We start from the raw sequence: 25,888 nt of genomic DNA, 5'->3' as shown, positions 1-25,888 counted from the left end.
GGGACTCCCTGTAGGAGAACGCTAAGAGTTTGGGGGTCACGCCATTTAGGAGTTGGCCACCCAGGAGGGGAGGCTGGGGCCCACACAAGGTGAGAAGGGGCAAATGCAGGCCACGTGGGGGGTCCCTCTGCTGGGAAAACAGGCGAAGTCCCGAAGCCGGGGAGGGGGTGGTGGCAGGAAGGACCTCGGAGGCTCCCTTCGTGGGTCCCCCAGGCTGGATCACGGGAGGCCTCCGGGTCTGCCTTTGGGGCATCTTGCCCAAATAAAACCTGCCCTTTTCGGCAGAGCCCTCCTGGCCTCCCTGTCACCTGCCCCCCTTCTGCCCCCCCATCCCCACGCTCTGCCTCGTCTGGCTGCCTCGTCTGCCACTCTGCCCGTGGTCCATCCACCGCCATCGGGGAGCCTTGTCCACCCGCCAGGGGGTGGCGGTGGGTGGAGAATTGGACTGGGAACAAATCTGGGGAATGGGGACAAGTGGAGAGCAGAGGGAGCCTGGCCCTGCAGCCCCCTCACCCCGTGCCTCTCCCGCGCCCCACACCCCTTCCCACCCTGTGTCCCTCACGCACCCTCCCCCTCGGCTCACACCCAGCTCGGCCCTGGCCAAGCACACTTGGCCCTGATGCTCACTGCAGGGGGGCAGCTGGTCCCAGGGGAGTAGGTGGGGGAAGCCAGGAGGGGACGGGAGCTTGGGCGCAGGGCTGGGGGTGGGGGTGGGGAAGAAGCTGGGCCGGGCCCCAGGGACCAGCTGGGCAATGAGCCGGGGAAGCAGCCGGGAGGCTAAATGAGGGAGATTATCACCCAACTGCAGCCGGGCAGAGAGGGAGGCAAGCAGGGGAGCGGGGAGAGGGAGGGGGGAAAAGGACGGGGGCCAGAGGGGAAGGGGTGTAGGGGGGCAGGGGAGACTGCAGGGGGAGGCGCAGGGTGGGCAGAGGGGATGTGGGAGGGGACTCCCACCAAGCATAACCGGATTCCTAGGGGTCTGGAAGGCTGGATGATGGGGACCTGGGGACGATTGGAGACTGGAGACAGCTGGCGTGGGGCCGGTGGGGGTGAGCACAGTTAACTGCTGCTCCACTTCCCCATGGCCTGGAACTCCCCTCCCCCGCATCCCCCCAACTTCATTCCTTCAGAGGCTTCCTGCCCGGCCCTCCGCAGGAAAGAGGGTGTGATTTGGGCTGTAGACGGAGGCCAGTACGTTTGGGGAGTATGACCCTGTGACCCTGGTGGATCACAGGGCAATTTAGGGACTTGCATTGAGCCTGGGGTAGCAACGGAGTGCTGGGGAGAGCTTAGGGGGTAGCTCCCCGCTTTCTTGGCAGAGCCCCAGACTAAAGTAACCTTAAAAAAGCAATTAAATCACCTTTAAAAAAAGAAAAACCAGTAAAGAAAAATCAATACTAGGAGAAAGGGGAAGAGAGGCTGGGGGAGGAGGAGGTGGGGCGGGAATGTTAGAAGGGTCTGGGAGTCTGGGGGGCTGGCGGGCAGAGCGTGGCAGGGGGCCACCCGGGTCCGGGGCACTGTCTGTGGTCACCCGAGGCTATGGGTGCTGACTCAGCAGCTGCTTCCCATGCCATCCCCTTTCCTCTCTGGGCCCCTGCCAGTGGGAGCCCTGACCCCGGGGGTCTCGTGTTCCCAGCTGGGGGAGCCCAGCCACAGGGCCCCCGAGGAAGCTACTTTGAGGACGGGCCGGAGGCAGCCGCAGCAGGGCGCTGACGTGGCCGGGGCCAGGGCTTGGTGGGCTCCGTGCTGGGCTGACTGGTGACCCGTGGGGCCTGAGCTGGCCTGGCCGCCGGGGTGGGCAGTGACTCCCCGCTCCCCAGGGTGGCCACCCCTCGGCCCCTCCTCTGGGTCCAGGCGGGGGCTGCGACTGGCAGGGCAGGCCTGACGCAGGGGAGGGGTGGCCTCTGGGCAGCGGGTGGACCTGGGGCTCTAATCCCCAGCAGCTGCCGTTTCCCTCAGATCGATTCCCTTCTCACTTTTTTTTCAGCTGCTGGTTCCGCGGCTCGGATCGATGGAGCCGCCTCCCCCGCCCCTCTGAGCTTCCTCTCCCTGCTGCTCATTAGCGCCCCGATTAATCAGCCCCCCCTTTCGTCTGGGGGACAAGTGCTTCCTCCCCCGTGAGGGCTCACGGTCTCACTCAGGGGGCCCCCCAGAACACAAGCTGCTCCCTGTGACCACCCCGCCCCGCGGGCACCCAGGCATTTCCTCCCCCTGGGCTGCCAACTGGGGCCCCAGCCCCGCCCGCAATAACGGCCCAGGTGCCTGCTTCCCCACCGCCAGTGAGCCAGCCAGGGCTCCCCTGCCCTACTCGGCCGCCCCCCCCCCCCTTCTGCCTCTGGGATAGTGCTCCCTCCCCTTGGAGCCCGCACACTTCTCCTCCCTCCCAGATCCCTGTGTGGGCTCTTCCCCTCCCTCCTTTCCACACCCTCTCCCCACCCCTTCATACCTCTTCTCTGCACCCTGGCCTGTTCACCTCCCCCCACCCCACACACACACACCCCGCAACCCCCAGCCAGGCTTGGCAAGGGATCTGGGAAACGTGTGGGGTTAGCCAAGTGGCCATAGGTGTGCAAGTCAGCCAGGGTGTCCTCTGTCCCAGACCCACAAGTGACTGAGTTTGGGGGGATGGGGAGGGGGCGGCCAGCATCCCAGGGTGCGCAGGGGTACAGTAGATGTTGAAGTTGGGAGCAATGCTCCAGGGAAGCCACGAATCTTGGTGGAGTCACGGACGTCCCCTTGTCTGCCTTGCCTGCCCTCCTCTGCCCCCCCCCCTCATTCAAACAAGTGGCTCTCCCAAGGAGTTTCTGGAAGCCGCTGTGAGTGGGGCAGTGGGGGCAGGTGGTGGTGGCCAGGTGCTGGGGTTCAGGAGTCAGGGAGGTGGGGGATGGCGTTGACTGACCCTTCCGGGGCGTGGTCCTATAAAGTGGCCAAACGGGCTGAGGACTCGGGTGCAAATCTCTTCCCTGGGTGGGCTGGGAGTGGGGCCGCCTGGGGACCCCATGAGTGCCTAGGGTGCAGCTAGAGTTTGGGGGCAGCCCCATGAAGGTCTAGGGCAGGGGCTGGGGATCCCTGTCCTGGGTGGAAGGGGGGTGAGTGGGGGGCTCCCCCGCCCCCGGCCTGGCTCTTGCCGCCAGTGGCGCCGGTGAAACGCTGTTGACATGTCCTGAATTATTAAGCACGGGGTGGGCTCCGGAGCACATGCTGCGCGGAGCGGCTGGGGCTGCGCGGCGTGGCGGAGCAGCGCTCACTCCCTCGCTCGCTCGCTCGCAGGGACACACGCAGGGGCTGACAGCTGTGCTGGTGCTGATAAGGGAAGCCACAAGGAGACGATCGAGGAGAGAGACAAGCAGCAGCAGAGGCAGCAGCAGCAGAGGCAGCACCAGGGCTGCGGAGCTGCTGGGAGTGGGAGTGACTCCCCCACCTCGGGCCCCCACCCCGTCCCTGTCCTCCTCCCGCTTGCCCTGAGTTTAGAAGAGCAGCCGCCGCTGCCACCGCCACTCCGGAGGGCACCGGGGGCTGCTGGCCAGGGAGGGACAGGGGCAGGGAGGCTCCGGCCAGTCCCAGCAGCCGGGGACAGATGCCGATCGAGATTGTGTGCAAAATCAAATTTGCAGAGGAGGATGCGAAACCCAAGGAGAAGGAGGCAGGGGATGAGCAGAGCCTCCTGGGGGCCGCACAGGGGGCGGCAGCCCCCCGGGACCTGGCCACCTTTGCCAGCACCAGCACCCTGCACGGGCTGGGCCGGGCCTGTGGCCGGGGCCCCCACGGACTGCGCAGAACCCTGTGGGCACTGGCCCTGCTCACCTCGCTGGCCGCCTTCCTGTACCAGGCTGCCGGCCTGGCCCGGGGCTACCTGACCCGGCCTCACCTGGTGGCGATGGACCCCGCCGCCCCAGCCCCAGCGGCGGGCTTCCCGGCTGTCACCCTCTGCAACATCAACCGCTTCCGGCACTCGGCCCTCAGCGACGCCGACATCTTCCACCTGGCCAACCTGACGGGGCTGCCCCCCAAAGACCGGGACGGGCACCGTGCGGCCGGCCTGCGCTACCCGGAGCCCGACATGGTGGACATCCTCAACCGCACCGGCCACCAGCTCGCCGACATGCTCAAGAGCTGCAACTTCAGTGGGCACCACTGTTCCGCCAGCAACTTCTCCGTGGTGAGTCCTGCCAGCCGGGCCGCCTGCCTGGGGCGGCCAGAGGCCGCTGGGGGGGGGCCGCGGGGACGGGGTGGCGGGCAGGGGCATCCTCGACAGGGCTTCCCTCCCGGCCGCCGCCAGAGGCCGGCCTCGTGTCCCCCCACGCCCAGGGTTTCCCTCAGGCTCCCCGGCCACGGAGCGGGGGATGCTCCTGGGGGCTTACCCGGTGCCGCTCCTCTTCCTGGCTCCGCGGCGGCTGCAGCGCCCAGGTCCGGGGCCGGGGAGGGGTGCGGGAGGCCCTGGACCCGGCCCAGGGGCCCCTGAAGCCCGGCAGCTCGCGGGGGGAAGGGAGGCGCCGTGCCAAGGCTGGACCCACTGGCCCCCACTTATCTCTGGTTGCCTTTTTCTTCTGCGGCTACTGGATTCTTCTCCCCCGTGGATGAGGGTGATGGGCAGAGGGAGTCTGGGGGGCTCCAGCAGGAGAGGGACTCGGGGCTGCCTCCCGGGGAGCTGGCGCCACCGGCAAGGCTGGATAGAAACGATCTTGGTCCTCGCGTACACTGGGCGCCAGTGTCTCTTCTCTGTCTCTGTGTCTCTCACACACACCCCCTTTCACAGACTCGCTCACACACGCTCTTTCATGCTGCCCCTCCAGCGTCTCCCGCCTTCCCTCCCTCCGTTTCCTGGCTCTTGCTGTTCCTGGCCCGGCGCTGGCTCGTACACTGAGAATCACTCATTCACTCTTATGTTCACGGCTCACCCTCACTGCGACCCGGCACACGCGCACACGCGCGCACACACGCACGCGGGCACACACCCCAACCCTGGGGGCAGTTTCCTGCACCCCCCCCCCGTCTCATACTCAGTGTCCCCATCACCACACTCACGTGCACACCTGCACACCCACACACTGAGCGCGCCTCATCTCCGTGCCCACATCCCAGCTCTTACTTGGCTGCTGAGGCCAGGGCCACATGGTGGATGCCGTGCCCTTTGGTGACGCTTCCCCCCCATCTACCTCAGTCCCTGCTTCCCATGTGGGGCCTGCTGGTGCCACATCTCACACGCGTGTGAACACAGACACACACACTCATTGGGATTGGAGTGCCGGCTTGGGCTGCCCTCCCATGCACACCTCCCAGTCAGGTGTGAGCGTGGGGGGCGTGTCTCGTGTGCAGTCTGTCTGTGTGTCGGTGCTCCGTTCACCCATGGTCACGGGGTCTCTATTATCCCTGGTGCTTGAGATGCCTGTCCCCAGTCCCCAGGTGCCTCCCAGCATTGTGTACATGCGTGTTCGCATCCTTGTCACCACTGCCCAGCGCATATGCAAATACGTGGCATCAACATGGTGCCCGCTCCAGCCAGCCTCCCTCCCATGGCCTGGCCCCAGAGATGGGGTGGCGGCTTTCCTTCCTCCTGCCCAGGTTCCCATTCACTCACTGCCTCGGCGTCAGCGGGAAACATGCCCTACTAGGCCTACGGGCTCCTCTCACCACCACCCATGCCTGCAGCCTCCGGGTCCTCCTGCCATTGGATGTGAGGGGAGTTGGATAGAAATGGAGGAAGGGATAGAAAGGAGGGATTGCGCGAGGTTGGGGGCCACGGAGCTTTTGTGGGGCTGCACACCCCTCTTCTAGGAAAAAAAAAATCACTGTTCCCAAATCCAGGACTGCGGGAGTCCCCAAGGAGGTGAGGTGCTGAGAGTGTGCATGTGGCCCTTGGGTCCCTGGGGCCCCTCTGCTGACATGCTCACCCTTCAGAGCTGGGGGGGGGGTCCAGACAGAGCCCAGTCTCAGGCGGTGCTGTTGAGGCAGGAATCAATGAGAGCTTTGTGTCTCTGAGCAGGAGTTTGCATCTCTGGCCCCAGTTGGGGGTAGAAAGGAAAGAGGAAGTGTGTTGAGACCTCAGTGGGAAGGAAGGAGGGGAAAGGGGAGAGGAAGACATGGAGAAGGGGAAGTTAGGTGAGGGGAGCAGGGGTTTCCTGCCTGGCTCTAGGAAAGGAGGTTCTTGGAGGGCAAGGGAGCAGGGAGTCTGGGAATCCTGAGGATGGCTCAAGGGGAGGATGGACATCCCACAGGCCTTCTCACACTCTGGGGCTGCGGGGAGGAGGGGAGGAGAAGTTTGTGGGCTTCAGCTCTGGGGTTGTGGCCGGCCCGAGAAGAGCGGAGGGGCAAAGCAAGCCCAGGGAGACAGGAATTCCCCTCTGGGTCCTGCTTTCCGTGGCTGCCCCACCTGGGCTAGACCCCAGACCCTTCTGCCCACACCCCATCCCATTCCCCATTTGCTGAGGGTAACTTCCCTTGGACCTGGCCTTCTAGGGTTGAGTCTGCTGCCAGCGGGGTCTGGGATTATCAGCTGGGATGGCAGTCCGTGACCCAAGGCAGTGGGCCAGAGCGGGTGTTCTGTGGGGCCACTCTGGAGAAGGGGCAGCAGGTGAAGACACGGGGTCTCTGACGCCAACTCCACAGCAGACCCCGTGCTAAGAACACAGAGCTCGTGAGGGGCATCTGGTAGGGAGATGGGTAGGGGACCAGCTGGCGGGAAACCCGCCAGGGCACGGGTGGTGACATGGTCAGTGACAGCGACAGGCTTTGGGGAAGGGGCTGCGATGTGTTTTCTGTTACTTTCCGTTTCCTCCCTCCCACTCCCCACTCTGCTGTGACCTTTCCTCCAGAATCCAAGTTAATAAATGTCACATTTTCCAGCCTATTTTTACTCTGGGTAACGCGCCCTCCCCCAGTGCCCTAAGCTGCTGCTCTTGCCTCTGTTACCACCGCAGTTGCTTTCGCCCCCACACTCCCTGGTACCCCCTCACCGACTCCCAGTCCCTCACCCAGTCAACACTGAGTTCTGCGCACCTACTACGAACCTGCGGGGCCTGTGGGGACGAACAACGAAGGGAAGCCCCAGACCCCAGTCCCCAGTCCCTGTCCCTGTCCTCAAGCAGCCTCCACTCTCGCGGTGAGGCTGACACAGGGATGCTCAAAAGCTCAACCAACCATGCGAGGGTTAACCAGCCGTGCAAGCAGGGCCAAGAGGTGCCAGGGTTAACTGCCAAAAGAGGTGCATGGAGAGTAGGAGCCTGAGTTCAGAGAGAGAGGCCACTCTGGGCCGAAGAGGATTGGAAAGGTTCAAGGGATGAGGCAGGCCTGGGAGGTTTGGAGCTGAGAGGAGGGGAGAGGAGGAGAGTGGAAGGGGAGAGGAGCTTGGGGGGGCGGGGGGCGGGGCGGGATGCTCCCCACTCCACCCAGTTCCCTTCCACCTTGCTCACCCAGTCCCTTCCCCTCATCCCCTCCCCCTCCTCGCTCAAGCTCGTCCCCACCCACCCACTCCCACCTCGCCTCCTGCTCTCACCACCTATATGTTCTCTGCCTTCCTCCCGGTTCCCACCGCCATCTGCTCCCCCCACCCCGGTGCTCCGAGCCCCAACCATGCTTTCCCCATTGCGGCTTGCTCTCAGCCTGCCCACTTACTAGAAGGCAGAAATCACTCTTTCTCCCCAGGCTTCATTTCTTTAGCTGTAAAATGCTAGGGTGGCTCTAAAATTCAGCATCTCCTCTCAGCTGGGGAATGCACGGCGGAGCAGTCAAGTGTGCGGCTTCCCGAGCCAGATCGGCTGGCTGGATTTGAACCTCGGCTCTCCCCTTTCAGCTGTGTGGCCTCAGACAAGTCAGAGAGCTTCCATGAGCCGCAGTTTCTATGTTCAGTAAATACAGTAGCAGAACCTAAAAGATTCGGGCAGTTGTGAGGCTTAAAAAGATGGCTGCAAAGAACCTAGCACGCTGCCTGGCAAGCACGCAGTGTGTCTTCTGGAAGCGTCTGCTGTTCCACGGCTAATACCCCACTGCCTGCTGTCTCACCTGACTGCCCAGCACCACCTGCTGTTTCGGATCCCCTGTTCGGGCAGCTCCGCTATGGGCCCTCACCTGGCCTTCCCCTGCCCTGACCCCCCCTCCGCTGTTCCAGCATTCCCAGCACTGCGGCTACCCGCCCCTCCCAAATATGCATGCGCGTGCATGCGTGCGGGAAGCGTGCACACCCGCTCTCCAGAACATTTCCGGGGTGATGGACGTGTTCTGGATCTGTGCTGTCCAGCAGGGTGGTCACTGGCCACACCGGCTGTTGAGCATCTGACAGGTGATTAGCGGGACATGAAAATGAACGTTCAATTCAAACAGCCGCACGTGGCTAGGGGCAACCGTAGTGGACAGCATGGCTCTCGGTGGTCCTAGGAACGAGCTTCGGGCTGCCACAATGGGCAGGGATGGGGATTCCGACTGGGGTCAAAGGATGTAAGGTGGTGGCTGTGGGCTCTGGCCAGAAGCCCCACCATCTACCATCTGGGCCGAGGTCTCGGGTTGAGCTGAGCATAGGGTCTGGGTCTAGGGACAGTGAGGTGTCTGGAAACACCAGATGAGCAAATACATATACCTTCCTTCCGAGGAGCAGGCCACGACCTTGGTCTTTTCTCTTCCATTCTACGGTCTGGAAAACTGAGGCAGGGGGGAGGTGGAGAATCCTTGAGGAGGCAGGAGGTAGGATTTGGCCCCTCAGAGGGGTCGTCAGGGGTCCAGACAGTCCCTGGAGGGGCAGGCCACCAGGAACCTGTGGGCACTTCATGGCCTCCATCCCCTCTTGGCTCTCAGACTTCCCTCCCCCTCCCAGCCCTCCTTCCCCACTCGCTGGTGACTGCCGTGACTATTAATCACTCGCCCTGTTCTCTTCCTCTCTACTAATCAGGCACAATTAGACAAGGCCTCTTCCAGCTGGGCAGTCCCCCTCCCTGCCCTCCTCCCTCCCCTCCCAGCCCCACCCCAGCTGCCAGCCAGGACGGCTCCCTGGCAGGGGGAGCCAGGAGGGGGTGGGGATGGCTCTAGCACTCCCCGGCTCTCCCATGCCAGATCCGAGGCGGTCCCCAGCCTTCCATCCCAGCTGCCTCCTGAGCCAGTCTCCCCCCTGGTGCGGCCAGGCCAGTACGATCATCTGTGCCCTGCCTCCTTGGTTGTGGGAGGGCCACCCCAGGAACATCACAACTCCAGACCTTTGCAGCTGGCTCCAAAGGGGCCCAGGGCTGCCCCCTGCCCCCTTGACCCAGGAAGGGGCGGGCTTACCTCTTATCCTCACCCTCTGTCCAGCCCTGTCTCCTCCGGAGGCATGAGTCTGAAGAACGTTTAATCCAACTAACCCGGGTTGGTCCTGCCATCAGGAGGAGCCAGGCAGGTCAGGTCGGGGAGGGCACACAACAGGGAAGGGTGGGATTTGAGCAAAACTGAAGATCACCTGCTTGAGGGGAACAGTGCTCTCAGCCCCAGCTAACTATGGCCCTATGGTCAGGGATGCCCAGGGGTGTGTGTGTGTGTGTGTGTGTGTGTGTGTGTGTGTGTTTGGGGGGGTTTCCAGAGAAGCCCAAGTCTTGATCATTTTAATAAAATCTTTCCTGATTTAAAAAATACTCTGAGGATTACCTACAACTCCTGGATTGCAGAACTCAAGGGTTCCCTTTCCCCACCTCCTGCCCCAGTGCTGGCTGCTGTCCCTCAGGCCCTCCTGGAGGGGGTGCTCCCAACCTCAGGCCCTCCTGGAGGGGGTGCTCCCAACCTGGCTGCTTCCCTTTGGCCAGTGGAGTTGGGGGCCCCGGGATCTGAGTGCTGCAGCCAAGCATCCAAGGGCAGAGGCTGCTATTGTTACAGAGGGCCGGTCTGCAAGGGCAGGGGGCGGGCTGGGAGGGACCTGCCCCACCCGGCCCCACTCAGCAGCCCCGTGGCCTCTTCATTAATCAGGAATCAGCCCCGAGCTGGGCTCATTATCAGCTCAGCTTCTTGTGGCACTGCCGGAAGATGCTGATTAGCATTTGAAGAAATGGCCCCAGTGTCCCCCTCCTGTCCTTCCTCTTTCTCCCCTCCCTGTGCTCCTTCCTGGACCCCTCACCCCTGCCCCTGTGCTTTCCGGGGAGGAGGAATCTGCTCCTTCTTGGGGCCCAAAGCAGGGCTGCCTCTGCCCGGCCCAGGCCTGTGGGGGGCAGAAAGGATCAGGAGTGGGCAGCAGGGAGGCGCGAGCATCCCAAGAAGCACCAGGAGTGCTGAGCTTCAGGGCTGCCCAGGCCAGGCCGCGGAGTCAGTGGGTGCCCATGCGCGGGAGCTAATGCAGGGTGGAGGCAGGGTGGTCAAGGAGAGACGGACTGGCACCCTGGAGGAGGGGATGAGGGGAGCCTCGGGCTGGTGAGTTAGTGTTTCCAGGCCCTTCCAGGCTCACCCGGCAATGCCACCTCCTTACAGCAGTTGTAGAGGGGGTGGGGACAGCCAGAACCAGGGAGGGAGGCCTGAGGGTTAGGGTCTTCCAGAGGACGGAGGCGAGGTTCAGAGTGCCATGGGTTTCCGGAAAGGGTGGAGGGGGTGGAGGGGTGTCTGCACCCCTCCTCCTGGCTCCCGGGCAGGGGGCCCGCAGCGCCGGAAAGCCAAGCCACCCCCTAAATGTTCACCTTGCCCTTGGGACACCGGTTTGGGATTGGAGGGGGGGCAGCTCCGAGACGGGCATGGGCTGCAGCAGGCGAGGCAGCGGCGAGAGTTCAGAGAGGAGCCACGGGATGATTAAGGGGAAATGGAGGATTGATTTAGGAGGAAAGATTAAAGGAGCTAAATCCGTGGCGCTTGGCTCAGCGGTGACTAAGCGTGGACAGGATAATAGCTTACAAATGTGTGAAAGGTGTAAATACCAAACGGGGGGAGGGGCGGCGGCTCGGCGGGCCGGGGGCGGGGGACCCCCGGGCCCCTGCGGCCTGGGCTGGCCCCTCCCCGCGGGGCTGCGTGCGGGGAGGGGGAACGGGGTGTCGGGGAGGCCCGGCCCCAAACAGGGGTTCCGTTGCTGGGGCGCAGCTCCGCGAGCCCGGTGCCGCCCTCCACGTCTCGCTCCCAGCCCCGCGGGGGATCTGAGGTCCCGGGTTCAAATCCCCTCGGAGCCCGTCTGCGCCCCTCGGCCCCAAGGCCCTTCCCGCCGCCCCCGAGCCCGCCGGCCGCCCCCGCGGCGCCCCGGACCCCGCCGTCCGGCCTCGCGCCCCCTCGGCCCTCCCCGGGCGCGGCGGGCGGCGGGCGGCGTGTCTCCCTCCGCGGTGGAAGCCTCGGGCGCTGCTGTGCGCGGAGGTCACTTTGCCGAGGAGCCGGGAGCCGGGGGAATGCAAATGAGGCAAACCCGGGGAGGGGAGCCGAGCGCCCGGGGAGGCGGGAGGGGGGCGCTCGGGCGCGTGATGGACGCCGGCCCCGCGGGAGGGACGGGCGCGCGGCGGGGGTGCGGGCGGGGGTGCGGGCCCTGGGTGCGGGCGGCCGGGCCGGACGGCGGGGGCGGGGCGGGGGGCACCCCCCGTCCCCCCCCCCCCCCCCCCGTCCTGGCCCCGAACTCCCGCCCGGCCGGCTGTGCGCTCGCTGTGCCAACACAACTCTTCCCCGAGTAACTTTGCGTCGGGGAGCGGCAATGTCAGGGAAGGGCCTGGCTACGCAGGGGAAACACTGCCGCCCGGAAGACGACTCGACTCGGTGGGGTCCAAGGCCCAGGTGGTCGCTCCCGGGGCGGGGCGGGGCTGCCCGCGCCCTCCCCCCTCCCCCCTCCCGCCCTCGGCCCCCGCGCCCGGCTCCCGCCCCCCTCGCCGCCCCCGCCCCGGCGCCACCCCGCCCCGCGCAGCCCACGCATTTACATGTGAACGAACGGGGCTCCTCTTCCCTCCCAGGCCTGGGCGCAGGGGGCGGGGGGCTGTGGGGTGCGGCGGGGCGGAGGCCAGGCCTGCTGGGGGGCGTCCTCCTCCACTCGGCCCCGGCCCCGGGCCTCTGAAGCTCCCCCGGGTGGGGGAGCGGGCTCGCCCTGGGCGCAGGGCCTCTCCAGCCCAAACCCAAGTCTTGTCCCACCGCCCGGGGGACTTGTGCGGGTCCCCTCGTCGCAGCAGCAATCACAGCTGACAACGGCCTGCCTGGCCCTGTGGCCGCGGTTCTGTGTCGGCCCCCGCTGCTGTACACCTGCCTCGGAGTGTAGGGGGCTCAACAAACACGTTTTGAATGAATGAATCCCTCTGCAGCCAGACGGCAGAGTCCCTCAGAGCAGAGATTGTCTGTTTTGTTCTCTGAACCATCCCCAGCGCCAAGCAGAGTGCCCGGCACAGGGCACAGGGCTCGCAGAAGAGTGTCGGATGCGTTGTTTGAACACCTGCCATTTCTTGGGCACCTACTATTTGTTGGTGCTGTGCCAGGGGTGTGTCATCACACAGTGGCTATAGCACAGACTTGGCCACCAGACTGCCTGGTACCTGCTGTGCTGTGTTAATGTGACCCCGGGCAGGTCCCTTACCCTCATTGGGCCTGTATTATCTTGTCTGTAAAATGGGGATAAGTGATCGCTGTATAGGGTTTTTGTGAGGATTGAGGAGTTAGTTAATTTATATACAGTGTTTAGGGCCGTGCTTGGCATAGGGCAAGTACTAAATAAGTGTTAGATGTTGCCATTATTTGTGTCTATTATCTCTTTCCTCATGGCACCTCTGACGGGTGTCTATTATTATTCCCATTTTACAGGTAAAAAATGGAGGAGCAGAGAGGTTAAATGACTGAATTAGAATCCCACAGACCGTAAAGGCAGGGCCCAGAGACAAACCAGGGTGCACTGCAAGCCTGTTGGGTCACTGCTGCTAACTCATCAGTAGGGAAGCCAGTGCCCCCTCGTCAGTGCTGGGGGGTGTCTGTTCTGACGGAGCCCCGTCCTCTAGAAAACACAGGCTCTCCCAGATTGCCGAGACAGCCTTTACCAAGGTGCTTGGTGCCCTGGGGATGGGACCAGCAGGAATCCAGGATCAAAATGCTGCACCAATGTCAAGCATACTTCAATATTAGAAAGAAAAGAGAAAGAAAGAAAGAAAGAAAGAAAGAAAGAAAGAAAGAAAGAAAGAAAGAAAGAAAGAGAAAGAAAAGAAAGAGAGGGGTGGGGAGAGAGAAAGAAAGAAAGAAAAAAGCTGCACCATTTGGCAAGAAGCTCCATTCACAAATCTACACCCCATATCGCCGCCCGCTGCCTTCCTTGAGCACCCTACCACGCATCACTCTGAACTTATCTCTCATCCTCACAACTAACTTTAGGAGGAGAAATTACCACTTCCCTTTAACAGATGAGCAATCCTAGGCTCAGAGAGACTAAATCATGCACCAGCACCCAAGGTGGTTTGCCCGAGTTTGGTGGCAGAGCCGGGATTTGAACCCTGTTCTCAAGGACTCCAAAATAGGTGCCCCTTCCCCAAGTTAAGAGGCTATGACATGTGCATCCGTTTCCGGCACCACCTCCAGGGGCCGATCTCTGCCCCAGGTTCTTATGGGTCTCTACCACTCTTATTGCTAATGTTGAGGCCTCGTGCACACGATTTCACTTTGCACATGGCTTTTCCCTACGTGCCTTACAATCACCCCGTGACATAAATCGGGCAAGAGTTTCCCCTACCCGCGTTCCCACCTGACAGATGAAGAAACAGGTCCAGAGAAGTCGACACATCACTTTACTGGCCAGAGCTACACAGGCTGTCCGTGGCAGAGCTGCGGCTGGCACTGGGGTCTACTGACTCCCCAGGGTGGGTGGTTAGAGGAGAGTATTGGGGCCAGTGCGGGAAATGGACTGGACTCTAGTCCTTGGATGTGTGCCTCGCCACCCCCAGGCTTCTGTTTTGGCCTTTGTATGACCAGACTTGGACTGAGTGGCCTCTAGGTTCTGATGGGCACAGCCACTCCAGGTGTCTCCAATTGGTTCCCTCTTTTTTCCCCAGTGAGGATAGAGAAGCAGGAAGCTTTGAACTTGGACGCTGCCCCCCCACCCCAGTGTTGTTCAGGAGTTGTTCAACCTGCCATGCTAGTCACAGTTTAGGATGAAGATGCACCCCCTTCCCCTGGCACCCTGGGGGCTCATTGATGGGGGGTGGGAGGGCAGGGTGGAGCGGCTAAGTGAAAGGCTTGGAGCTGGACCACATCAGGGTAGGGCTAATGGAATGTGGGGGGATGGAGCTCCTATGGAAGAGTGTGGGGGGGAGGTGCCAGGGCCTTAGCGGAGGCAGGGTGCCCAGAAGGCCAGTGGAGATAAAAGCCCAGGCCGCAGATTAGCTCCAGGATTAGTCCAGCCTCTCGGCTGCTCCTGGCTGCTTCTTATCTCCTGGAGGCCCAGGGCCCTCTCCCCCCACCGCTCTGAGCCCTGGCCCTGCTAATTGCCTGTTAACCCCATGGGCTCCGTGGCTGCAGAGAGGATGAGGGCTGGGGAGGGCTGGGGGTGCATGCAAGCCAGGCAGCCAAGGAGAGCTTTCTGGGGAAATGGGAGCCATGGATGGATGGAACCCAAGGGGTTGTGAGGAGCCACTGCTCCGAGTGGAGAGCTCTGGACAGATTTCTCCCAAGCTCTGATGTCATCCAGGGGAGACCTGGCCGAGGGGGCAGGGAGGAGAAGGAGGGAAGTACATCTGGCGAGGGGTTCCTGGCTTGACAGGGGCCGCTTCAGGCACAGGGAAAAGTCTAGTAGGAAGACAAGAGACAGAGACTGGACACCTCAGCTAAAGATAAATAGGGTGCAGGTGCAGAAGGCAAAGGAACAGAGAGGACAGGGGGCAGTCAGGCCAATGGGGAAGGATGACAGAGGCCGGGGTGACAGACAGAGAGACAGGGGCCAGATGGGTCATTTCTCAGATGCCAAGGACAGCCAGACCAGGAGAACAGCGAAGGCCCTTGGGACACACACCAAGATCAGGGGACAGAGACTCGGGAGGCAAACCCAGGCCAGGGGCCAGGCCAAGAAAGGGTGAAGCGCTCTGAGAGGGACGGGCAGAGGGCTGGCCAGAAACAGGGAAGGGAGGGATACCAGGGTCCACACACAACGAGGGAGAGTCCCGTCTGGAAGCTGTCCAGCCTGGGCCCAGGGTTCCGGGAGGCCATGCGCTTAGCCTCGGGTCGGGTGAGAGGGCCTGGGAGCCAAGACGGAGGGCCGAGATGGGGACAGGGCTCAAAGGCTGATGGGGGATCATTTGGAGAAGACCTGTGGCCCGTCAAGGCACATGCTGGCCCTGCCTGGCCCCTCGCCACGGCTGGGCCCTGGACTCTCCCGGACACACACCCTCGTCCGGGCCAGTCCGTAGAGAGGAGAGCAGTGGCCAGCCTGTGGGACCTTGAGGCGGAGCTGCCGTGCCGTCTCCATGGAAGAGGCTGTGGGCTGTGCTGCCACCAGACTTCTGCCACTTAGGAGCTGGCAATTCCACCCGCCGCTGCCTGCCTGGCCCGAGACCGTCTCCGGGGCAACGCTCCCTCTGCCCAGCAGTCGGGCCTGACCTGGGCTGCGCAGGTGGCCCTGCCAGTCTGGCCCGTCCAGTCCCCGCGGAGTGTACCCACCAGCCCCTCCGCCACCCCCACTCTGCATCAGCCCCTCAAGGTCAGGGGTGCCAGGCAACTGCCCCCTCCGGAGGCTGGGCCTCGGGTCGTGCACGCAGCCCGTGTCCCCGCGGACCAGGAAGGAGGCCACCAAGCCCTGCCCCGGGTCAGGAGCCCATGAGAGTCATTTATTCACTGAATCCCTGCCAGGGGCTTATAGGCACCAACCCCGCCTTGACGTTGGGCTCGGTTCTGCTAGAGTCTCTGTCCTTTACTTCCTGTGGGCCCTTAGCCAAGCCACTTTCCCCTTCTGAGCTTCCTCACCATTAAACGGGGGCACCAGGACTTCCCTCCTGGAGTGTTCTTGAAGGCTCAAAGGAGAAAATCAGAAGCACCCTAGCACCGGACCTTTGGGAGGCTTCACCTGGCACTCCTTTCCTCCACTCACACCTCCTTCCGCAAGGCGTGCTGGGCTTCTCGCAAGCCAAGGCCACCAACTGTGGCTCCCGGCCACGGCCACGGGGAGTCCACAGTCCCAGGCTTGGGCTGAGCTGCAGAGAGGCCCTGAGGGTTCCTGGTGGTCAGGGAGAGCCGAGGCGGTGCAGCACCCTGGGGGGTGGGGGCGGGCAGGGGGCTGAGGGCAGCTCCCTGCCTGGGTCCCCCATGCAGCCCATGTCTTGCTTAGCCTCTCAACTAGAGCGTGTCTAAACCGGCTGCATCGGCAAGAGCTGATTCCAGCATCTTTTTTGGCCCTAAGTAGGAAGAGGGTGGGTGCCTTGAGATTTGAGGCAAATACTTCTGTATTCCCCCCATCTGTCTTTCCCACACCCCCTGGGGATCTAGGAATTTCGCACCCAGCCTGTTTGGGGGGGGGGGTTCCCCTCCCTCCAGTGACGTGTTGTCAGAGCACAGGTCTACAGTGGAGCCGGCTTACTGGGCTACCGCCCATTCATTCAGGGCCTTCCTACTCAAAGGGCAGCCCATGGACCCGCAGGCTGTCAGAAACGCACAATCTCAGTCTTGCCCACCCCCCTCTCCCGCCAACACACATTACTGAATCAGAATCTGTGTTCTAACCAGGTCCCCACGGGCTTTGTGTGCACACTGAAGTTTGAGAAGCACTGATCTTGGAGACCCTGGTCATCAGCCCACCTCTCTGAGCCTCCATCTCTTCATCTGTGGGGATGCCATTGGAAAGGCCATGTTAAGCATTTAGCTTTAATGCAGGGGGGATGCGGCAGGGCCGCAGACTGGAACCCAGAAGTTGGCCAGGGGGCAGAGCAGGACGGGGGCACAGGTGAGGATGGGAGAAGCAGCAGAGACTGAGGAAGGTGTGCGGGAGTGCAGTGGAAGGGAAGGAGGGAGAGGGGAAGAGGGGACCGAAGGCTGTGGGGTCACACACCTGTCTCATTTTGGCTGGGCTTGGGTTGGCGGGTGGGCAGCTGCCGGCACTGGGCTGTGGGAACAGCTCAAGTCTGGCATCCAGATGAATTCCAGTCCTCCCACCGTCTAGCTGACTGGCTGTGTGACTGGAGCAAGTCACATCACCTCTCTGAGCTGTCCTTTCCTGGTCTATAAAAATAGGGTTCATTAACCCTATCCATGCCAGAGCTGCTGAGTGCAGGAAATGGGGTGGGGGTGGTGGTGCCACATTTTGTAGGTTGCATGGGCCCATTGTTTTTTAAAGATTTTATTCATTTATTCATGAGAGACAGAGAGAGAAAGGCAGACAGAGACATGGCAGAGGGAGAAGCAGGCTCCACGCAGGGAGCCCGATGTAGGACTCGATCCAGGGACCCCAGGATCACACCCCAGGCCGAAGGCAGATGCTCAACCGCTGAGCCACCCAGGCGTCCCTATGTGCCCATTTTTGTTTGAGGACTGAGAGGCAGGGTGTTTGGGTGAGAGGAGAGCACCAAGGGGGGTGGGTATTGATTATCCTAGGGGGCATGGGAGCCCTGCCCTCGCACCCCCGGCCCCACTTAGAGATCCTCGTCCTGCGGCCCCCACCCCAGCCTCTCTCCCTCCTGCACCCTCTGGGAAGCCAGGCATCTAGGATATCTTCTCCCCAACACCGACGAGCCTTTGCTCCCAGCTCTTACCGGGCCAACCGTTCCCAAGGAGCGGGGAGGAGGAGCGCGCGAGTGATTGAGGGCACGGACCCCTTGCCCCCAGGGAAGGTGCTGCCTGTGATGGGTTTGACCCGGGGGCTCGTCTCTGTGGGGTGAGCCTGGCTGCCGGGCCTCGCCTCCGCCTCTCCTCTGACCCCGCCGGCGGGGCCTCGGCCTCATCTCCGGGGCGCCGGCGCCATCTGGTGTCCATGCCCGGGAACCGTCCGGGAGCGCGGCAGGCACTGCTTAGACGCGCCCCTCGTGCTGGGCTCAGGCCTGGCTGGGGACACCAGACAGGCTCGTTGCCCCCCTGGGGCATAAACCTCCCCGGGGAGAGGTGGACACTGGACAAGAGGACAAACAGAGGAACGAGATCATCTCAGGTCTGGATGAGTACTGAGCAAACCGACCGACACCGAGCCCCCCGGGGGAGGGTCGTGCTGCGTGTGTATGTGGTGTGTGCACATGAGTGTGAAGAGGGGACACTGCAGCTGAGACTTAAAGGATGGGGTTGGGGGCGGCCTTCCAGGCGGGGGAGCAAAGGCCAGGGGAAGGAAGGGCGCCATAAGTTTGAATTTGTCATGGAGACCTAGGGGTGGGGTGGGGTGGCAGGAGAGATCACACCACATGGAGACTCTCAGGACGGGAAAGGAGTTTGGTTTTATTCTCCGGGAAATGCTGGGTTTCGAGCCAGCAAGGGACTTGATCGGATCCATGCCCTTTACAGTGGGCGCTCTGGCTACTACGTGGGGAAGGGCCCGGAAGGATGAAGGCAGCCCCATTAGGAGCCCACCACCAGGCCAGGTGGGAGATGATGGTGAGAAGGAGGGGCACGAGATGGAAGGAAAGTGGTGGGATTCTTTTTTTTTTTTAAGATTTTATTTATGCAGTGGAGACAGAGAGATAGAGATAGAGAGAGACAGAAACAGAGACAGAGACAGAGTGAGCAGGGGAGAGGCAGAGGGAAAAGCAGGCTCCCTGCAGAGCCAGACGTGGGACTCGATCCCGGGACCCTAAGATCATGACCCAAGCCGAAGGCAGACGCCCCACCATCTGAGCCTCCCAGGCGCCAGGAAAGTGGTTGGATTCTAAATAGATTTCCGAGGTAGAATTGCCCGGCACACATGCTGGATTGGACGTAGGGGTGAGGGAGAGGGAAGTGTCTGGGATTCTGACTTGAGAAACTGGAGGAGGGCACAGGAGTTGGGAAGATAGCAAGAGCTTTCCTATTTTTTTTTTTTAAGATTTTATTTATTTATTCATGAGAGACACAGAGAACGAGGAGGCAGAGAGACAGGCAGAGGGAGAAGCAGGCTGCCCACTGAGCAGGGAGCCGGATGCAGGACTCGATCCCAGGATCTCGGGATCACGCCCTGAGCCGAAGGCAGACGCTCAACCGCTGAGCTCCCCGGGCGCCCCAAGAGCTCTGCTACTGAGATGTTACGCTGGAGATGCCTTTTGATCATCTAAGAGAGGATGTCACTAGAAGCTTGCGGGAGAAGCTTGGGGGAGAGAGAGGCTGGGCTGTGGGGTCCAGCAGGTGCGGCGGCCTGCTCGCAGGACAGGAAACCTTGAGCTTAAGAAATTGTCTTAGTCCCTCCATCCATCTCCTCTCCTCCTCTCTTTACCCGGCAGGTCTATACTCGCTATGGGAAGTGTTACACCTTCAACGCGGATCCACAGAGTTCACTGCCCAGTCGGGCGGGGGGCATGGGCAGTGGCCTGGAGATCATGTTGGACATCCAGCAAGAGGAATACCTGCCCATCTGGAGAGAGACAAGTATGCCGGGAAAGGGACTGGGGCCAACTTGGGGGGCTCCAGCCTGGGCCCTCTGCCGGGGATGGGTTTCCTTTCTTTTAATTTTGTTTAAATTTCTACATTATTTTTTATGTTTTGAAAAAGATTCCATCTATTTATTTGAGTGTGTGAGCGAGAGACAGCACAGCCCAGAGGGAGAGGCAGAGGGAGGGGGAGAAGCAGACCCTCCTGAGTGGGGAGCCTGAGGCGGGCTCGATCTCAGGAGCCCAGGATCATGACCTGGGTCAAAGGCAGACACTCAACCCACTGAGCCACCCAGGCGCCCCTGGAATGGGTTTCCAAAGGTCCCCATCTACACTGTGCAGACGAGACGTCGTTTGAGGCTGGCATCCGAGTGCAGATCCATAGCCAAGAAGAGCCACCCTACATCCACCAGTTGGGCTTCGGCGTGTCCCCAGGCTTCCAAACCTTCGTGTCCTGCCAAGAACAGCGGGTGAGCACCTCCCTGGGTGGGGCCCTGCACGGGGCATTGGGCAGGGTCTTCTGGCCCAGAGGGGATGCTGACCGGACATGCCCGTCGGAGGCTCACAGCCCCCCAGCCCCCCACCGTGGCCTTTGCTGGGGCCGTGGGCAGTGGAGGGCCAGGTGGGACTCTTGGGCATGACCCCATGTGCCCACCCTCTGCAGCTGACCTATCTGCCCCAGCCCTGGGGCAACTGCCGCGCGGAGAGCGGGCTCAGGGAGCCTGAGCTGCAGGGCTACTCAGCCTACAGCGTGTCTGCCTGCCGGCTGCGCTGTGAAAAGGAGGCCGTGCTTCAGCGCTGCCACTGCCGGATGGTGCACATGCCAGGTGGGCACCCTACCCTCCCGCCAGCCCTCCGTGCCGCCCGGCCAGGCCGCAGAACCTCCCGGGGCAGGACGCTGCTCATGTGCACGAGCAAGTGCATGTGTACAACAACCTGTGTGCGTGTCTATACTCATGTGAGTGTATGCGTATGCGTTTGGGATTTTTTAAAAGAGATTTATTTATTTCTCTGAGACAGAGAGAGCTCGAGTGCACGAGAACCGGGAGGGGGGAGGGGGAGGAGGGAGGGGCGAGGGGAGGGGTGCGGAGGGATAGAGAGAGAAGCCGACTCCTTCCTGTGCACACGGAGCCATGGGGGGCTTGATCTCAAGGCCCCGTGATCGATCGTGACCGGAGCTGAAAAATGGACACGTACATGATGGGGCCCCCCAGGCACCCCTGTTTGAGATTTTCTGTTTTCACATATGCATTTGGGAATGCACACGTGCATGCTTGTGGGCACGTTAATGTGTGCGCATACGTGTGCTTACGTACATTTGTGCTTGTGTGCCTGTGCTTGCACGCACGCGTACCGGTGTGTGTATGTTGGCACGCATATATGCATGCGTACATTTGCAGGTGGACATGCACAAGCGCGTACAAGCTCATGCACATATAGGGATGCGCGAACGTGTGTGCATGTGTGTGCACGTGTGTGCCCACATTTGGGGATATGGTGGGGGAGAGGGGGTGGAACCGTAGACTCCAGGAATAATCTTCTCTCCTTTCAGGCAACGAGACCATCTGCCCGCCCAATATCTACATCGAGTGTGCTGACCACACACTGGGTCCGTGCTGCGCCTGCACACCCCCCCCCCCACCGCCTGGCTCTCCACCCTCCTCCTCTTTGTCTCTCTCTGTCCACTGTTCCCCTCACTGCCTTGCCCCACCCCCAGTCTCTCCCTGGCTGGTACCTCCCCGGGGTCGAGCCTTATCCCATACTTCCAGGGGTTCTGAGGACTTTACGGGTGTGGACACTTGGGTAAGTGGAGGCAGCAGGGTGGGGGTGAGTGCAGAGAACTCAGGACCGGGAGTGAGGGGCTGGGCTTCTGTTGTGGCTCAGCAAACGAGCTCTTGTTCTCTGGGAAAGTGCAATGACTTCTCTCTTGGTCCGAGGGGAGATGCGCTGCTGAGCATCCATGTGGGTCAGGCAAGCGCCACCTGTCCGTAGGTCTCCCGCGGGCTGCGATTCACTCATCCACCCATCCGTCCATCCATCCATCCACCCCTTCTTCTGCAGATGTTGCCAGCGTGGGCTGGTGCTGGAGGTGAGAGCGGGGCCAAGAGGCTGCCCTCCTGGAGCTTCCTGGCCAGCAGGGCTGTGGACGGGGACTGTGATGGCCTTGGAGAGGGGACGACGCTGGTCCTTGGAGAGGGGAATCTCAGGGCTGCTACAAGGCCCCAGGGAGGAGCCTGCAGCTCCACCTGGGAAGGCGGGAGGATCCCGGGAGGAAATGATTGATTTGCTGAGGTTGAAGGGTGTGGAAGAGCCAGCCTGGTGAAAAGCAGGGGGCATGGTGTAGGCAGTGGGAACAGTTCCATGCTAGATAAACATCGGGGGCCACAGAGAGCCAGAGAGTGTGTGTGTGTATTGGGGGGGAGTAGGCTGTGCACTGAAAGGTCAGTGTGGCTGGGGGGCAGAGAACACAGGAGGGGGCAGCAGGAGTGGAGGAGGCTCCAGGAAGCCCACAGTGGCTAAAGGCAAGCCAAGAATGCCATCTGATGTTAGCAAGGTGACTCTGATCAGCTGCGGAAAAGGGATGGCGAGGACTTGGAGCAGAAGCAGGGCAAAGGGTCGGGAGACCATTGCAATAATCCAAATGACGAGGCTTCAGGGAGGGAGAGAGGACGGGCAGGGGAACCACCCCAAGACCTTCTCTGTCCCGCATCCCAAGCGCATCAGCCAAAGGGGCAATGGAAGTATGGCCGATGATGAGGCAGATGTGCGAGGGGGGACTCGGGGACCACAAGGATGGTGAAACCCCACAGAACTAGCAACACCAGGTAGACTTTAGTTGCTGGGGCCTGGGGAGTTAGGGAAGGAGCACCCCTGGGGCCCAGGCAGCCATCTGTGGCTCTCCCAGAGGCCAGATGCTGTGGCCACAAGAGGGAGAAGCAGCCTCAGGCAACCGGTGCCTGGTGGAGAGGAAGCAGGGAAAGAAGTACCCTGGCGTCTGTCCCCGCCTTACCCTCTGACCCTGCTGGGGTCTCTCCCATTGGCCCGAACCCAACCCAAAGCCAGAAGACAAGGGAGTCTAGGTGATGCTCCTGGCAGAGAGCCCCGCCCCCTGGGCTCGGGGAAGTGATGGACCGGACCGTGGAGAGTGGATCTGAAGAGGGGAACAGAGAAAACCCACATATTTTTAAAAAAGATTTATTTATCTATTTATTGGAGAGAGAGCAAGCATGTGCACACGCACAAGCCAGGGGAGGGGCAGAGGGAGAGAATCTTCGAGCAGACTCTCCTCTGAGCCGGACCTGGACCTGTGAGATCACGACCTGAGCCGAAACCAAGAGTCGGATGCTTAACCGACTGAGCCTCCCGGGCGCCCCGAGAAAATCCAGCACATTAAACATAGCATTTGTCCCTCTGCCCATCTGTCCATCCATCCGCCCACTCATCCATCTGCTCATGTAAAAACAAGCATATGATCCCATTCATCCGGCATCCTCCCGAGCCCGGTGTGTGTCTTGAGGCCTCGTGTGATTGATTAGCTCCGCTGCATGGGCTGTGTCCTCCGTCTGAGCCGTGAGGACTTCTCGGCCCCGGGGGGCTGGGACACAGAAGGATAAGGCTGCAGGAGGGTGCTGGGTTTCTGTCCTCACCCGCTTTCCTAGGGAGTCTCAGGGAGGCACCCCAGCGAGGCTCCCCTAGGCAGTGGGGCCCTCACGGGGACGGGGACGATGCCTGCGTCGGGACAGCCCCTGCGCCTTCTCCCAGCAGCCGGGCCCCTGGGCCCCCACCCTCCCCTACTGCAGTTGGTGCCTCTGTGTTGCAGACTCCTTGGGTGGGGGCTCCGAGGGCCCGTGTTTCTGCCCTACTCCCTGCAACCTGACTCGCTACGGGAAGGAAATCTCCATGGTCCGGATCCCCAACAGGGGCTCGGCCCGGTACCTGGCAAGGAAGTACAACCGCAACGAGACCTACATCCGGTGCGTGTGTGCGCGCGGGTGTGTGCACGCGCGTGTAGTGGTTGCCACGCTCAGCAGGGCCGGCGCCTGGTGGAGACCGGGAGGGGCTGCATCTTTCTTGGGAGCGAGGCTCCCGCCGCCAGGGCTGCCTTTCACAATCCTTTTCTTCTAATTAATCCTTACCCATCCTCCAAGTCACTCCTGTGTCCCCACCTCCGGGGAGGCTTTTTTTTTTAAATAAAAATTTTTATTTATTTATTTGAGAAAGAGGGAGCATGAGCAGATGGAGGGGCAGTGGGAGAGGGAGAAGCAGGCTCCTTGAAGAGCAGGGAGCCCGACGTGGGACACAATCCCAGGACCCTGGGATCATGACCTGAGCCGGAGGCAGATGCTTTACCGACTGAGCCACCCAGGCGCCTCCAGGGAGGCCCTTGGAGATCCAAACGCCTTTCCTCTGAGCTCCCACAGCAGCCTGTACCTCTCTCTCTCTCTCTCTCTCTCACTGCACCCACCTGTCGGCTTACCACCCTCTGCTCATCTTCCTCTCCCAGGACCCTGGGGACCGTTAAATGCACACTGAGTGAATGGCGTGTGGAGGGAGAGGGACAAGGTGGCCGGCAGGAGAGGCCTCACCGAGCCTGGGGTCTGGTCCCCTGTAGCCGATGTACAAATGCTCAACAGCCTGTGGCTGCCAGGGTGCCAGGGTGTGGGTCCTGTGGGGACAGAGCTGATGGCTCCACGAAGCTCCCACCACAATGTGTGGATGAGGCCATATCTGATGGTGTGCTACTGACTGTCAGGCCGCCACTGAGATTAAAGGGACGAAGCAGGGGAGGCAAGAGCCGGGCCTCTGAGGAGGAGGAGGAGGGAGGAGGCGTCCCAACTAGAGAACTGTGGGATCAGCCTGAGCTGCCAGCAGGCTGTGTGGAGAGAAGCAGATACGAAAGGAGTCTGGATAAGAAGGCTCAGGTCAAGGGTGGTCTTGGAAGTCCAGAAAAAGAATTTGGGGTGGATTCTTGAGCAATAGGGAGCCATTGAAAGTCCTAGAAAGGTATTGTGATGATGCAGAGTGAATGCCATTTGCACTTTTACAGCAGGAGGCAGGAGGGACTCCTTCAGGTCCAGGGATTTTATTTTGCTCTCCCAGGCCCTTGGCTAACTTCGAAATATGACACAGACATGCATGTGGGACTGTCTCCAATCACAGCCTTCGGGGGTCTGAGGGTGGTCATGGGCTTCCTGGTGCGGGGGACCTCGGATCAGAGTCTGCTGGACCCAGATGTCCCTGCCAGCCCCCTTTTCAGGACACAGCCCAGGGGAACACCCTGCTTCCTGTCTCCACAGGGAGAACTTCCTGGTCCTAGATGTCTTTTTTGAAGCCCTGACGTCTGAGGCCATGGAGCAGCGAGCAGCCTATGGCCTGTCAGCGCTGCTGGGTGAGACATGGCCCTGACCCGATTCTGTGGGGGTGACTCAGCCTCGCCTGTGCCTCTGACCTCGCTCTCATGTCCCCCAGGAGACCTCGGGGGACAGATGGGCTTGTTCATCGGGGCCAGCGTCCTCACACTGCTGGAGATCCTAGATTACATCTATGAGGCAAGGGCTGGGGGCCTGGGGGGGCCACCCAGCAGGGGTGTGCAGGTGGGAGGAGGGGCTGTGGGAAAAGCAGGGGGAGGGAGGGCAGTACAGGTTTCCTGATGCAGCCGGCCTGGCTGCGAAGCCCAGCTTGGGGTTTCTGGTCTCCTGATCGGCTTGAAGGCGTGAGGGTGCTGGAGTTAGGAGAAGGGGATGGGCGGGGAGGATTAGGGAGTCCTGCTGGGGGTGTGGGGCAGCAGGTCCTACGTGGTGGTCCTGGGCCTCTACCAAGTTTCCTGAGTCCACTGCTGTCCCTTCCCCCGAACCCCAAGGTGTCCTGGGACCGACTGAAGCGGGTGTGGCGCCGTCCCAAGACCCCCCTGCGGACCTCCACCGGGGGCATCTCCACGCTGGGGCTGCAGGAGCTGAAAGAGCAGGTGAGGATGAGCTCTGCTCTGCAGAGGGTAGCCAGTGGCCTCTCCTGGGACCCAAGGCCTCAGCAGCCCTCAAGCCCTGGCCCCGGGGCACGAGGAAAGGCTGGCTGTGTGGGGCATGGAGGTCTGGCTCGCATGGTCCACGTCTCACTCCCTCTTCACCTTGCAGAGTCCCTGCCCAAGCCGTGGCCACATTGAGGGTGGGGGAGCCAGCGGCCTGCTCCCCAACCACCACCACCCTCCGGGCCCCCGAGGAGGCCTCTTTGAAGACTTTGCTTGCTAGGATGGTGCTGTGTGGAAAAAGACCCAGGAGTCTGGGGCCCCTCCCAGGATCCCCAACAGTCTCCTCCTGCTCCTGGGACCCAAGGCCTGGGGGCAGCCCATGGGGAGGGGGAGGCAGCGGTGCTCACCGGGAGGGCAGGGACTCGGTGCAGGCTCTCACCAGCTCTGGCACCAGCTGCTTTGCACAGGGGCCCTTCTTGTCCATCGCCCTCCCACCCACCCCCAGGCTGGTGGTGCCCGGGGAGGGCTG

General features: G+C 61.8%; 1 protein-coding gene across 4 annotated transcripts; it reads left to right on the top strand.

Moving 5' to 3' along the window:
• The first annotated feature begins 1,522 nt into the window (after window positions 1–1,522).
• ASIC4 (acid sensing ion channel subunit family member 4) lies at window positions 1,523–25,883 on the top strand. Of its 4 annotated transcripts, none has more exons than XM_072812767.1 (11): window positions 1,523–2,816; window positions 3,271–4,159; window positions 19,248–19,392; window positions 19,737–19,864; window positions 20,077–20,221; window positions 20,947–21,003; window positions 23,215–23,368; window positions 24,692–24,783; window positions 24,864–24,943; window positions 25,255–25,359; window positions 25,526–25,883. In XM_072812767.1, the coding sequence occupies exons 2-11, from the start codon at window positions 3,578–3,580 to the stop codon at window positions 25,637–25,639; spliced, it is 1,602 nt and encodes a 533-aa protein (XP_072668868.1). In that variant the 5' UTR covers window positions 1,523–2,816; window positions 3,271–3,577; the 3' UTR covers window positions 25,640–25,883. The 4 variants fall into 4 exon arrangements, with proteins under 4 accessions (XP_072668868.1, XP_072668867.1, XP_072668866.1 ...); XM_072812766.1 differs by having other exon boundaries at window positions 1,526–2,816; window positions 20,059–20,221; window positions 25,526–25,882; XM_072812765.1 differs by lacking the exons at window positions 1,523–2,816; window positions 23,215–23,368 and adding an exon at window positions 21,387–21,483 and having other exon boundaries at window positions 3,250–4,159; window positions 20,059–20,221.
• Window positions 25,884–25,888: the final 5 nt, after the last annotated feature.

This window comes from Canis lupus, chromosome 36 (assembly GCF_048164855.1).
Source record: "Canis lupus baileyi chromosome 36, mCanLup2.hap1, whole genome shotgun sequence".
Classification (NCBI taxonomy): domain Eukaryota; kingdom Metazoa; phylum Chordata; class Mammalia; order Carnivora; family Canidae; genus Canis; species Canis lupus.
The sequence above is the reverse complement of the archived record's forward strand: the minus strand, read 5'-3'. Positions and strand labels throughout refer to the sequence as shown.

What these genes read in the sequence shown, in the direction of transcription:
- ASIC4 (XM_072812766.1), top strand. Translation starts at nt 3,578, where the DNA reads ATGCCGATCGAGATTGTGTGCAAAATCAAATTTGCAGAGGAGGATGCG. An exon ending in GTGTGCTGACCACACACTGG is followed by an intron (nt 21,004 to 23,214) that starts GTCCGTGCTGCG and finishes TCTGTGTTGCAG; the next exon opens with ACTCCTTGGGTGGGGGCTCC. An exon ending in CGCAACGAGACCTACATCCG is followed by an intron (nt 23,369 to 24,691) that starts GTGCGTGTGTGC and finishes CTGTCTCCACAG; the next exon opens with GGAGAACTTCCTGGTCCTAG.